The following is a 14861-nucleotide window of genomic DNA, read 5'->3' as shown; positions in this document are numbered from 1 at the left end:
TACCTTCGGATAAGTCTGGTCTGTCAAATTGGGGACAGGACATATCAGATGCTCAGACACCTTTTCTCGTTTCGTTTTCTTCACACTTTTTAATATATCAATTCCTCCATCACTCACTGTAATTTTTCTTGCAATTTTCCTTTAGACTGTATAGATAATAGCAGAACCTATAATTAAAGAACTTCATGTAGTTTCAAAGATCAATCTTTTCAAAGTTAAACCAAACATTGAATAACGTTTTAGTATCTTTTGTTGTTTATCTTATCCTAACTGTCATACACTTAATTAACAAATTTATATATTTCTTGTTGAACGAATATTATACATAAAAGTCGCATTAAAGCAGAAGACGACGAATTCATAAAAGGAATCATTAATTATTCTTCAGTCTTGTTCAAAGCACAATTAGTAAAATAAAAACATTTTAAAATTTCACCACAATCAACAGCACCATCAAGAAGATTGTAAAAGCTGCCACTCCTAGAACACACATCATTTTCCGACTTCTTTTCTGATGTTTCTCTGCTTTCTGCAGCTGCTGAAGTCCTTCTTGTACCTGCACTTGGACTTGTTCTATGTTGTAGTCTATTCGATCTAATACAGTTCCCGGTATTAGCCATGACTTCCAACAATGTATATTTATCCAAACTGGATTCAAAACATTCTTCATGAACATAGTCAAAGTGGTTGTCAGCCTCCTCGGATATGTCTCCTTCCGTCTTATTGTGTGTTATAGAAGAAAAATCTCGTCCAGTTCTTTACCAGGAGGTAATGTGCCTAAGATCGATGACACATTCCCGCGCTGGATGGCGATGCTGATACGTTGGAAAAGGAATGCAGTAGCTCGGGGGTCACCAGTTTTGATTGCTATTCGATGACCAACTTCATTAATTAAATTAAATCCTTCGTGACCCCAAGACCCACTGGTTTCTATTGCTACTGTTACAAACCAATATTTGTCCAATAGGTTTGAGTATTTTAGTCTTTTGTCTGATTCTCTGTGAGCGGCGACGAGACCTGCCTGAATTGAAGAATGGGGTAAGTTGGAAGGAGCAAACGTATCGGAACATGTGAAATCCCAGACTAGTGCTTTTCCATTTTTCCACGGTACCAAGGTCATGCCATCAGGCCTTTTACCATCAGAGCGGCAACAACCATTTGGTTCTTTTATTGAAGGAACTCCCGCTGAAACGAGGGCTCTACAAATAATGTCGTTTACAATATGATGTCGAGATTGTCTTCCCGCACTTTTTTTACATGAAAGGCCATGTAATCCTTTATTATCGACATATGCGTTGCAAGCAGGACAAAAGTGAGGCTCACAAATATTAGCACCTAAGCGCAGAGCTGTAGCAATACGAAAGCTCTCATTAGAAAGGTGTAGCCCGAGTGTGTGAGAAGGTAGGGCTTGAAGCCATGCTCCGTTTTTGGAGGAAGAGACAGCTAACAGCCTGGCTTTGTCATCTGGGTTATTAGTTGATGATAGGAGTGAAGATAAACGAAGCTTGACTATAGGTTCATCCCAAACAGACTGAACATGTCTTTTGTCGATAGGTGGGGGATCCATTCCAACCAGACTAGTCCATTTATCGGTGCATTCTTGTACATCTCGAATCGAGTCTAAGTCAACTTCCTGTTGAAGAAGAGATCCAATTAGTTCTCGTGAGCCATAGAATGATGCGAGGAAAGAAGGTATGGCGATATCCATGGCTCGACGAATCCCAAGGCCTCCATTCTCAACTGGTAAGGAAGCTTGTAACCATGAACTGTCTTTCAAAGAACAGTTTAGAATGGATTCCAGTCCTGTTCTAAGAGTGTGGTCGAATTTGTCAAGTAATTTATCATCCTGCCAAGAAGGGGAGCAACGGGAGGAAATACAGTAATCTTGGAAGTGAGAGTGAAGCTCGTAGTAAATAATAAGCGGAGTGTGCAGAAAGTTTTGATAATTGAGAAAAGAAGAATTCTAATTTTGATATCTTGTCCAATAAAATTTTGCTCCTTGATTCGGTAGAGATGGCAGCCCCTAAAAGTTCCGCATTGGTAGGTGATAAGAGTTTGATACCAGGTGCTACTTCGTTAAACTTTTCATAAAGGTCATGGACTTCATCAGCTCTGGCGCTCAGAAAACTCACTTCACATTTGGCAGAGTTAAGAAACAATCCAATAGATGAAGCTTCTAGACGAATTTTATTAAAAGCGCGTAGTACTACGTCGATATTTCCAGCTATGGTACCGTCATCCAAGTACCAGATATTTAAATCTGTGTTAATATCCTTAATAATGTGATGGATTGTTAGGGCGAACAGTGCTGGTCCAAGTGGGTCGCCTTGCTGTACTCCACGTTGTGAGTTAATTATGTTATCCCTTATAAAAAGATTGCTTGGTTCGGAGTAGCATTGGTAGATGTATGGATAGTACGTTGGAAAGTTAGTTTTAACAGACGTTTTAGTTCTAGAATTATATCAATTAACTTTTAAAATATCAAAAATCTCTTTTAGACTATAGTAGATTTTTTTAAAATCATGTTCAACGTCAAATTTTCCCTGACTGCTGTCAATTTCTAAGGTACAGGTAAGGAAAGGATTTTAAGTGCATCTTTAATTGTACCTTAATACGATTTATGGAAATTAATGTTGTAACGAAATATTTACATATTATTGTAGAAATATTTATATGTTATTAAGGATAATGGCCCATATAGTATGATATTATCTCCTATGGTCTGTATTGTATGGTATCATTCCTTCTTTTGTGGCAACACATGTATAAACTTGTTCTTTCTGGATAATTCTTGATATAGTATGTGAGGAAGTCATAGTGGATGAATGTTTAAAAAGCTTACAAAGAAGATTATTATAAAAATAATAAATTAAATGCAGAAAATCAGCGAAAAATACAGTAGTTCAAATAAATTCTATTATACTTGTATCATCATTTGAATATTTGGTATACGAATTAGTACCTTTGAAATATTTCTATAATTTTAAATATGACGAGCTTAGGGCTACAATATAACCTAAAACGTTATAATGTATATAATATTTATACAAAAAAATAAATATTACACTAGGAAATAAAAAGTTTGTGCTGTTCCACAGAATATACATGTTAAATCTTTTCTGCGTCTTCTTCAGTTGTTGGTGAGTACGGTGAAGGTGTCAATGATGTTATTCCAATTCTTGTCCAACATACTTATGTCTGGATTTAATTTTGATCCCCTTATTCCAGTGAAAAAAGGAGTAACACAAGTTACGATACTGCCTGACGAGATGAAGTCCGTCCGTCACAGTGTTGAATTCAGACATTTTCACCCGGGCGGGCATGTGAACTCCTCGGGGGGAGGGTTGTTTTTCTGTATTTTTGCAAGAAAGCAGCATATTTAACAATTCCATTCACATGCACATCTTACCTAATATTGAGACTAATTGCTGATAAATATTCAACGTGAGATTATAATTTTTAAAAAAATCTTTTAATTTTATCTACAACATTAAATAGACTGGCAAAAATATTTTAGACTAAACATTAACTGCTATTTACAGTAGCTATTTTTGTTATTATTTCCTATATTCAGTAGTACTGTTTGTTACTAATGTAGAAGTTTTTAAAAAGATTTAAATTAACTCACATATTTTTTGGCCTAAAACAAACATACATAGGAATATCTTAACAACAAGTTATCATTTTTTCTCACACTTCTGATTCTAAATCAAGCATATTAGCCTTGGTTTCTTCACTGCATACACATCAGTTTAGTTTACGAAATCTACAGTAGATTAGTGCCGTATCGTGGAAAATCAGCACTTGGGGCGAGAGTATACGACGGCATCCCCGTACATATGAGTGAGGTCGACAGACCAGCCGCGAAAAATGAGAAAATTTTAAAAAGTAAACCCTGCTCTTCCTTGATTTTAAGCACTTTTTATTACTTTTTTCCTTTCATTTTATATATGTGCACATGCCCACATGCCCACATGCCCTCAAATTCCTTCGTCGAAAAATTCGGCCGCCTGCGACTTCAACCACTTCGTTACCTCTTCTTGCAGCTGTTCGTCGTCATCAAAACGCTGCATAGCCAGCCACTTCTTCATTGCTGGGAATAGGTGGAAGTCGCTCGGTGCCAGGTCGGGACTGTACGGCGGATGAGGAAACAACTCCCACTGAAAAGATTCAAGAACTTCACGCGTGACATTTGCCGTGTGGGGCCGGGCGTTGTCGTGAATCAACAAGATCTTAGAGCTCAACATTCCTCTGCGCTTGTTTTGAATTGCTCTTCTGAGGTTTTGCAGAGTTTGGCAATACCTTTGAGCGTTTATTGTAGTGCCTCTTTCCAGGAAGTCCACCAAAATCACACCTTTTCTGTCCCAAAAAACAGTCGCCATCATCTTCCTTGCCGACATTGTTTGCATGCATTTCTTGGGTTTTTGGGGAGAACCTGTGTGCCCCCACTGCATTGATTGCAATTTCGTTTCACAGTTCACGTGTTTCACCCATGTTTCGTCACCAGTAACGATGCGATCGAGTAAAGAGTCACCATCCTTATTGTAGGCGTCCAAAAAGTGCAACGCTGCAGCCATTCGCTGATTTTTGTGGTCCTCTGTCAAGATTTTTGGAATCCATCTTGCACAAAACTTGTGGTAACCAAGCTTTTCGCTGATGATTTCGTGCAACAAACTTCGCGAAATTTGTGGAAAACTCAAAGAAAGTTCCGTTATTGTGAACTTTCGATTTTCACGGACTTTAACATCGACTTTTTCGACAAGTTCGGCAGTCACTTTGCTGGGTCTCCCACTTCGATCTTCGTCGTGAACATTGGTTCGGCCATTTTTAAATCTTATGACCCACTGTCGCACTCCACCTTCAGTGATAATGTTGTCCCCATACACTTCACACAGCTGCCGATAGATTTCTATCGGTTTACAGTTTTTTGCTGTCAGAAACCTTATTACTGCACGCACCTCGCAGCTCGCGGGATTTTCAATTAACGCAGACATTTCAAACCGTCACAGTATCTTAACGGAGCACAGCACGAACCTCTCACTAGCACGGCTAGATGCCGACTGAGCTGCGCAACGCTCTGACCCCAAGATGGCCGCGCTAGCCCCGCCCCTAGCGGACACAGACGAAAACGTAATCTACTTTCTGGATATCCCTCGTACTATTATATTGATAAATTCTATATAAATCTCTAACCCAGGAGGGATAACTGCTCCTCCCTGATCCCTCTGAATCTCACCCTTTAATTGACTTATTTTTAGCTAAAGAAAGGTGTGTTTACATTAACAATCGTCAAACACATTTACATCTGTTACTTCCGATGCGAGAAATGGGATTTAGGCGCTCTATTTCAAATAATACACAAACTGTACATTTTGAAGAACTGAAGTCTGCTGACATAAGAGATCATATGGAATGATCGAAAGATCTTCCCTATCTTTCCTTTCCTATCTCAACCTGTGCTAGTGCTACCTACTAATATACAATATAGGGAAAGAGTATAGTACCTACTAAAATACAAACCTTTCTTCAACAGTTAACAATTTCATGTTCTGCCAAACTCGGTCATAGCGTTAAGAAATACAGGTTTTATTGACTATTTCATATTCTATCTTAGATGTTACATGTTTAATATTTATATAGAATTGGTCTGCGTCATTTATATGTATATTGAGAAATTGGATTTCGTCTGCATGTGCACGGAAAGAAAAACAAATAATTGGATGAAGTAATTTCTACATTTTGTGACTGAAATTTTGGAAGTTTCTCCGGGGGGGGGGGATAAATTTTCTTCGGGGGGAAGATTCCCCCGGGCTACCCACTGAATTCATCCCTGGTCCCTCATTGCTTTTACATGAACGATATTTGCACATTGCTCACACAATGGAACAAAAGTTTGAACATGTATGATAACTTCTTCTAAAGCACGAATACTGTGACATATTTAACATGGATGCTTTCATATATATTTCGTACTAGCAGCATATCCGTTCTTCGCACGGGGATAATAATTTCATTTTGGAAATAAAGGACTGAATTTGAATTTAAACTGCATCAGAAGTGCCACTGTTCGTCTCCGAATGGATCCGATACTAATATCGGTCATTTTTGATCATTTTTTTAATATTGTCCCTTTCCTCCTACAACTTGTGGAGGAAACGGGGATTTAAACGGGATCTGAAGAGTCATTGTTCATCTCAGCGAACCAGAAAACAATGGATTCGACACTAATGTCGGTCATTTTTGATCACTTTTAAATATTTTGCCCTCCTCCTCCCCTAAGTTGCACCGTAAAAGTGAAATAATAATAACCATCTCAGGCTCGAACTTTATCTTTGTTAAAAATTTGATCGACATCAGTCAGGTGGTTCAAGAGTTATGGAGTCACAAACATAGTCACTTTCATTTTTACATGTATAGATAAATGGTATTTATAATGAATACCATTAGTACTTTATAGATTTTATCTGCGAACGACTTTCAGTTACGTCGCACGTAAATTATAGCTTAGAAGAGCATAGTGAGAATGTTTTCAGTTTATTGATAATACTGTTCTTCAAGCGGTTTACATTATACTTTAATACATTCTTAAGTACTGTGAAGGATACTTTGATTTGGTTTCGCCACATCGTATAGCTTAAGAGACCCCATTATGGAGAAATTAAAATACCACTAATTTTACAATACTTATGTGATATCTTCAAATAGACAAAAGATAATCGAAAAGTGGAACAAAAGCTCGCTAGACAATATCATTTTATGTGAGATACTGTTATCAGGACTCACTTATCTGCTTTTGATTTCCAGCCACTTAGAAAATCAGCATTTATTTTCGCCCTTCTAAATGGCTGCAAACGGAAAGCTACTAGGTGACTCGTGATAAAGTTATCACACGCAAAATAATATTGCCTAGCGCACTCTTGTTCCATATTTCGATTATCATTTATCTATTTGTAGATATCACACAATTACTGTAAAATTAGCAGTATTTTAATTTTGCAGTGATTAGGACTCATAATAGTCTGCGTGACTCATCCTACAGATATTGAAATAATATTTTTAAAATATACTTGAAATAACATTTTAAAACAAGCTTAATTTTTAGCCATAGAGATCTTCATCATTGTATTACCATTTTCTGGATTCTAGCAACTGGTACTACGTAAAGTGTTTTTCCTTACTACTGTGAATTTCTCTTTCCAGTCTTCCATTTCTACTTTTCTGGAGGGAATTGTTTTCCGTTGACGGACGTCAACAGCTTTCAGCGAAAGGCGAAAGAAAGCAACCACTTAATGAAAGATGAGAGGAGGTGAAGTTGTTTTGGTTTAGTAGCAGAAGAAAAAGAAAGGAAAAGATAAAAATAAGGAAAAAGAATACTAGAAGAGTAGGGCAAATGCACGCTCAAAAGTAAAGAAAAAACCTGGAAAAAGTAATCGATTAGAATTGATCCATGTTCGACTTCAGAAACCTGCTTCTTTTCTCAGAACTAAAGAATCTTAGGAGGGATAAAAAAAAAGAAAGAAAGAAGTAAGTAAACAGTTAAAGAGCAAAACTCTCTACTAAGGAATATAAGCAAAGAAAAAAAAAATAGGGAGAAAAAGAGGACAAAACAACAAATTGTTCCTCTCCCTTTGAGAGCACTTGCATCAAAGAAACACCATTTTCAAACCATAAACATGGCTACCAAATCAGTCTAAATATTTTGTTTCTAAAGCCAAAAAGGGGAAAATAGTGTGTAACAAAATATAAACATTTGAAACTATATAAAGAAAAAGTAAACATATATGTGTGTGCGTTATTGAGGAAAAAATGTTTGAGTTCTTAGCTTTCGGAACTGTAAACTAAAGGTTTTTGATAACACTTCCTCGTGAACATATTTTTAAATAGATAACGTTCCCTCTCGCATCTTCTTTCCTTTACTGTTATGTTCAGTGTCGGACTGGGCCTCACGGATCCCCGGCTGGAAGAGCAGTTTAGGAGCCCCACGGTAGGAGTAGCATACATCCAGTAAAGTAAGTTACGGAATCGTCCCTTTCTCAGAGTTCTATTTCGGTGTCTCAAAAACGTTTGCCGAAACGCTAAAATGTTCCGTGTTCTGTTTATGGAATACAAACTTCAGAATCAATAGTTGTTTATGGGGTCAGTCAACAAAAAAACTAACACGATAGCTCATTGTTTCTCCTACAAAGTCATTTAATTTCTACTACTTTCAAGTGATGGACAGAGAATAACTATTTTTGTTCGACAAATTTAGCGCTTAGTAGTAGTAGCAAGATAAATAACCGAAATATTTATTTTACATAAAAATCCTTAAATATATATTTACATGTGCAATGTGCAAAATGTATAATTATCCTAATCCTACTGATAACATAAATTCATTACTGTAATGTAGAAAAAGTACCCCGTTCTGTTTGCTCTATTGTAAATTCAGGCTATAATGATCATCATAATTGAACGAAAAATGACGGATGTGCCATATTTTCTAAATCCTGTTTCTACTGTACATCATAGTAACCTTCGGAAAGGAGCCCGTAAGGTATTAGGGACCTTCTGAGCGTAATAAGATCTACAAATATCTTTCTGGTGTCTGTGGGAATACTCTATGACGTACATCTGATCTAGGTCCTAATTTCGTGGTTCCTTTTATTATGCTGTAGATATTTACATAGGGATTAAAATTTAATAGGCGTATATAAAAAGAAAACGAAGTTCAGGGTGGGGCCCCGGCTGGTATTTCAGCCCTCTGGCCCTGGTCAGTCCGAGACTGGTTGTGTTACATATCTTAGACCTCACAGACAATTTTGATTGATTTTTTTTTTATCCACTATCACATTCATTGGTTCGAAATCTAAACTAGTAGATAACGTATAATTATTTTTTAAAAAATCCTTCATATTACTTTTATTTTACGTATAACAGGAAAGGTTTCAAAAGCGGTACACAATAATATTTCACAAGCTAGTATAGTAGGGCAAGTCCAAGGTTTGATAAAGATCGAATATTGTTTGGTTGAACTCTCATGACATATATATATATATATATATATATATATATATATATATATATATATATATATATGATGGACTGTATCACACAAACGCTGGTTCGTTCTTTAATAATTCGGTTTAATAATATTGTTAATATTTCTTACAATTCCCGAGTTAAACTAAAATGCACATTGAACACAACGATGAGGCAGCTATAGGCTACGAGCTCACTCACACACACTGCTGCTATACACAGTTTCAACAAGCAACTACCCTTTCTTCTTCTTCTTCTACAGCTAACAAGTTACATTGAACAAACATCTTTAAACAAAACTAAACAATTTAAATAAACAAGTTAGGACTAAACATAGCCCCCACCCTTGAACGATCTAGTTCAAGATACACACAAAAATGAATTAGTAATATTTGAAAGAACTGTAAAAATTGAAACAATATGTAAATGGAAAAGTTCTGTTACTGTAAGTGGACCTGTATGCTTCTTTCCTTGCGACACACGACAATTATTAATAAAGCGCTTACAATATGCAACAGGTCTGGACTGTTGGATGCCCATTTTCTCAGTTCAAAACCTCCTTTCTGCAATAATGCACTGAGTTGTTCTTGTAACTGATTTGCTTCACTAACTGAGTTGGCACCACTGATTAAGTCATCAACAAAAAAGTCTTGCATTACTACAGCCGCTGCACGAGGAATTGATTCTTCTTCATATTTCGCTAATTGTTGCAAACTTTTTACCGCTAAATATGGTGCTGAAGCTGTACCATAAGTTACCGTTACAAGCCTGTAATCTTTGATCGGAAGATTAGGTTTTTCACGCCACACAATTCGCTGGAAGTCTGTATGTTCTGGTTGGATTCTCACCTGTCTATACATTTTCTCAATATCAGCTATCCACATTATGTTGTCTAAAACGCACAAGTAATGGAATTAAGTCACACTGCAACCTAGGTCCGACAAGTAACTTATCATTCAATGACACATTAGATGAAGTTTTACAACTACCATCAAAAACTACTCTCAGTTTTGTCGTAGAACTGGAATCTTTTAGCACTGCATGATGTGGTAAATAACACACTTCACTGTTTGGTTTCAGTATTTCACTTTCTGGAATAATCTCCATATGCCCAAGTACCTCATACTCGTGCATAAAATATACATATAATTGACGCATTTTAGGCCTCTTCTTCAAACGACTTTCTACTTGCTTAAGGCGTTTAATTGCCACTTCACGTGACTCACCAAGTCTTGCACTGTTGTTGCGAAACGGTAACTGCACATGAAACCTACCTGTCTCATCTCTTTGATGGGTCTTCTCGAAATAAATTTCACACTGCTTTTCTTCTGACGACATTATATTTTGTGTAGGAATATCTTCCAATTCCCAAAACTGTTGCAAAATTCTTTCACTGTTGCACTGGATATGATATGTTGACGCTGTGAATTCTTTACGTCGCATTTCGTAGTCGCCAATAGAACCAAACAACACCCATCCTAATTTGGTATTCACTGCTACGGGAGAACCATTAACACCATTACACACACCCGCCAATAGCAATTGAGGGTAAATATCTGCACCCAATAACAGATCAATTCTGTCAGGAACATTAAAATTCGGATCTGCTAATGTTAAGTTGTTAACATGCGACCACTGCTTGCTTTTATGAATATACCGTTTCGGTAGCATGCCTGTTACCTTTGGCAATACTAACGCTTCTATAGAAAATTCTGACTTAACATCATAACTTGATGTAAACACAATATTAACAACACCTTTTGCCCGAGCAACATTACTGGAACTCAGTCCCGAAACATGTACATACACAGGCTGTTTTTGTAAACCAAGCCGTTGTGAGCAGTTTTCTGACACAAAGCTTTTTTCACTGGCTGAATCTAACAAGGCTCTCACAGGTTGTAAATTACCATACGAATCCTTCACCATCACTACTGCAGTTTGTAGTAACACTGCATGTTGCACATTAGTTTCACTTGAAAAATGAGTCCCCACTGAAACACCTGAGTTCTGTTTATTTGGAAAATGAAGTAAAGTATGATGACGTTTGCCACACTCACGACACGATGCTGATTTGCAACTGGACAGTTTATGATGAGATTGTAAACAATTAAAGCATAATGCTTTGTTTTTCACTAACGAATGACGTTCATCAACTGACAGCGAAAGAAAGTCATCACATTTATGCAAAGGATGATTTTTGCTTTTGCACTGGCAACACGAAAATTGAGCTGAAGCATGATGCGCTATTGTTGATTTTTTATTACTCTTGTTTGGCTCACTGGGTGGGATTGATTTTGCATTGGAAGTGCTACTTGCTAATGCGCGACACCTATGATCTATGAATTTCACCAATTGGTCAAATGTTGGTAGTTCACTGTCTGACAATGAAAGTTCCCACTGTCTTTTTGTTTCACTGTCTAGTTTCTCTGTTATATGAAATATAAGCAAAGGATCCCATTCGTTTACTTTTATGTCCAACACTGATAACGATCGCACACACTCAACACTTGTATCCAACAACCGACGTAACGCGCCAGCTGATTCTTGCTGCACTTGACCTTGACTTACAAACCGCCGCAAGATAGACGTGACTAATTCTCGTTTATTTTGATACCTTAAATTTAACAGGTCCCAAGCTTCTTTATAGTTATCGTCAGTTATTTGTATAGATTGAATAAGTGTTGCTGCTTCACCTTGCAGACTAGCTTTTAAGTACTGAAGTTTTTGTGCACCCGTCAATTTTTCATTATTATGCACTGCTGCGATAAACAAATCACGAAACGAAAGCCAATCATTTAAGTTCCCGCTAAAGCATGGCAATTGCAATTTTGGAAGTCGAATTTCTGTTCTGTTTTTTTGACTATTCACATCACTAGAAGAAGCGTGAGATAATTTACCCTGCACTTCCACTAATTTCACGTTAAGCTTTGTAAGTCTATCTTCAATAGCAGCAAGCTCTTCTTCTTGCGCCAAATAAATTTCTTCTTCGGCACACAAGTTACTGGCTAGCAATAAAAGCTCATTTGTTTCACGTGACAGTTCACTCACTTTGTTTTTGTAGACTTGAACTACACTAATATCTTCCTGTTCTGTGATATTGTTTATGCAGTTTTCAGCACGAGTGACCTTACCTTTTAAAACACGCTTTCGGGAATTGTAAGCTTCCATTGTCGCCCACACAGTTTTTTCTTTCTTGTTAACACACAAGTCCTAGCACGTAGGTCACATAAAACACATAAACACGTATTAACATCTGGGTAGGAGGACCAAATCTTTATGATGGACTGTATCACACAAACGCTGGTTCGTTCTTTAATAATTCGGTTTAATAATATTGTTAATATTTCTTACAATTCCCGAGTTAAACTAAAATGCACATTGAACACAACGATGAGGCAGCTATAGGCTACGAGCTCACTCACACACACTGCTGCTATACACAGTTTCAACAAGCAACTACCCTTTCTTCTTCTTCTTCTACAGCTAGCAAGTTACATTGAACAAACATCTTTAAACAAAACTAAACAATTTAAATAAACAAGTTAGGACTAAACAATATATATATATATATATATATATATATATATATACACTGAGAAAAAAAGGACTAGGATTTCCGTGTGGATACATCGTATTTACGCGGGTGCGCTCCTTAAGTAATGCAATTTCATGTATAAAAGTACAGCAGGAGGGAACACCATGCCAGGTCTGGAGTTCGTTGTCGTCGCGTCGAATTATCCGTGACGTAATGAGTCACAAATGACGTAACGAAAAAGTTTAGCACAGCGTGTTAGTCTGGTGGTTACCTCCTGCTTTTCTGTCATTCATAAACTGTTTTTACGTGAGTTAACAACAGTCTGAAATGTTGAATTGTGGTCACCAACAGCTGAGAAGGACGGAACTGCATTACTGACAGTACGTTACCAACCTCATGTAGTGGAGGTACATACTGCTTTAAAGAAGTAACTCAATTTCAATTAGTGGTCACCACAAGTTAAGCAGGAATCAACTCCATTACTGGCAGGTTGGTACATCTTGCTGTACTGGTGTGTCCCCTAACTAGCATGGTGTAACTGAAGTAGTGAATGTGTGGGCCACCCGTATAGAAAGGGTGTTCCGCAAGTAAAAGCATGACGGCACAACATGCAGTACTGTGTTCCCAACACAGTACTGCATGTTGTGCCGTCCTGCTTTTCTAGCAGTCAATACCATGCATAGAATGTACGGACCAACAGATTTTACGTTGATTCAGCACGTACCTGCTGACTACATATAAGCGTAATGCAGGGTTGCATATCATGTAAAGTCAAGACTGAAGAGTTAATCTTGAAAATGATCTTCCTCCGATTAACACTTCAACTTTTACTTTACAGGTTTAGAATTCTACCCTGCACTACGAGTTACATAATCAACCGGTACGTGCTGCACCAACCAAAAATCTGTTCGTACTACAATGCAAAGGGTCCTTACATTCCTGCATGTTTGTGCTGTATCAATTGCCAATTTCCAACAAAGTACTTACCTTTACCATGGATCTAAGGATTTGTAGTTGGGTCTACGAAAACTTCCTTCTCCACATATTTACGTTGTATTGCCTTATACTTATCACATCTATGGATCAGCCCGTTAATACCATGACACAACTGTGGGACTTTCACTTTCAAAAACTTCATACATGGTCACTAATCTGTTTACCAAAGCATCCTTGTGGTATGAGTCCAGAATGCTTTGTGAACATTGCACATAGCGCAATTGGAAAAGTGTCAAGCAGTGGCGTACGCATGGGAGGGTTTGGATTTTTAACACCCTTGAGAAAAAATATTAAAAAATAAACATTCACAAACTGGTATAATATTAAGATATGAGATACCAGCACTTTGAATTATATGAACTAGGAAACTTGAAGAGCTTCTGCTTACGCCACTAGTGTTAACAATTGGGGAACCCACCTTTCCGTCACTTTCCTCACGTGCAGAGTCTCACTCAACATGGTGTGAACGGACCGCTACTCACCTTCACCTCTCTAGCTAAAGAATTAGTAGTCATACTTCTATCTTCAAGCATTAAGCTGCTAATTTTGTTGCCAAACTTAGGTCTGTAGACACTGAGTGGCGAACTTTAGTCATCCTGTATACTTGTGCGATCATATCTAAATTCTTTCTTCCAGCGTTTTACTGTAACAAGATAGGCATCCCTCACTATATACCATAATGAAATAAATTATTTTCAATAGCGTACATTTTAAACTTCTGTGGGAGTAAGACAAACTTAACGCTTTGGCATTGTTTATTATAATTTCAGGATTCTCACCTACCTGGAAAAGTGAGGGAATTTTAAGTATGGACTTTTACATTTCTGTTGGATTTTTCTTTTTGCCTTACCCCGAAATAAAGTTATTTGTTTTGAAAAATTTTCTACCTAAACACACAGACAGACAGACAGAGAACGAGGTACGGTCTACTGTCTGCTTTGCCTGCTGAGAATGGACTATCGTTCGTCCTCATGACCGGTCCATGAACAAAATATAACTTAAAGAGAAGTGGGTACCTACAACCAATTCTTTGTACAATTATAAGCGAAACACATATTATGAATAGAAAACACCAGTTGAAATTTTACAAACGTCTTGTATTATGGTGAAAAATTTACATAACTTTACACATTCTCACACATGAAACATTGTTACATTCTTCAGGAGAAAAGAATAAACATTATACTGAACTACTATATTTTACTTCACTTCTAATTTTAAAGCATTATTGCAAATTACTTTGTTACAAAATAACAAAAATGCAACACATGAAACGTATGGTAATTGAAAAATACAAAAACTTGCCATT

General features: G+C 37.1%; 1 protein-coding gene across 1 annotated transcript; it reads right to left on the bottom strand.

Annotated features, from left to right (window-relative positions):
* Positions 1-424: 424 nt before the first annotated feature.
* Positions 425-12189, bottom strand: LOC145666192 (uncharacterized). The gene is made up of 3 exons (XM_081733263.1): positions 10458-12189; positions 9528-9913; positions 425-622 (listed from the first exon to the last, which is right to left on the bottom strand). Exons 1-3 carry the CDS (start codon positions 12187-12189, stop codon positions 425-427), a joined length of 2316 nt encoding a protein of 771 aa, XP_081589389.1.
* Between the last annotated feature and the right edge of the window lie 2672 nt (positions 12190-14861).

The sequence above is a fragment of the Thermobia domestica genome, chromosome 12 (genome assembly GCF_964235325.1).
Source record: "Thermobia domestica chromosome 12, izTheDome1.hap1.1, whole genome shotgun sequence".
NCBI lineage: Eukaryota > Metazoa > Arthropoda > Insecta > Zygentoma > Lepismatidae > Thermobia > Thermobia domestica.
Note: the sequence above shows the minus strand (reverse complement) of the source record. Positions and strands in the feature narration are given on the sequence as shown.

Excerpts from the sequence above, each read along its gene's own strand:
- LOC145666192 (XM_081733263.1), bottom strand. The coding sequence starts at position 12,189 with ATGGAAGCTTACAATTCCCGAAAGCGTGTTTTAAAAGGTAAGGTCACT. Across the intron at positions 9,914-10,457 it reads TGGCGACTACGAAATGCGAC|ACAACATAATGTGGATAGCT; the intron begins GTAAAGAATTCA and ends TGTGCGTTTTAG. Across the intron at positions 623-9,527 it reads GTCCAGACCTGTTGCATATT|TCATGGCTAATACCGGGAAC; the intron begins GTAAGCGCTTTA and ends CATTGTTGGAAG.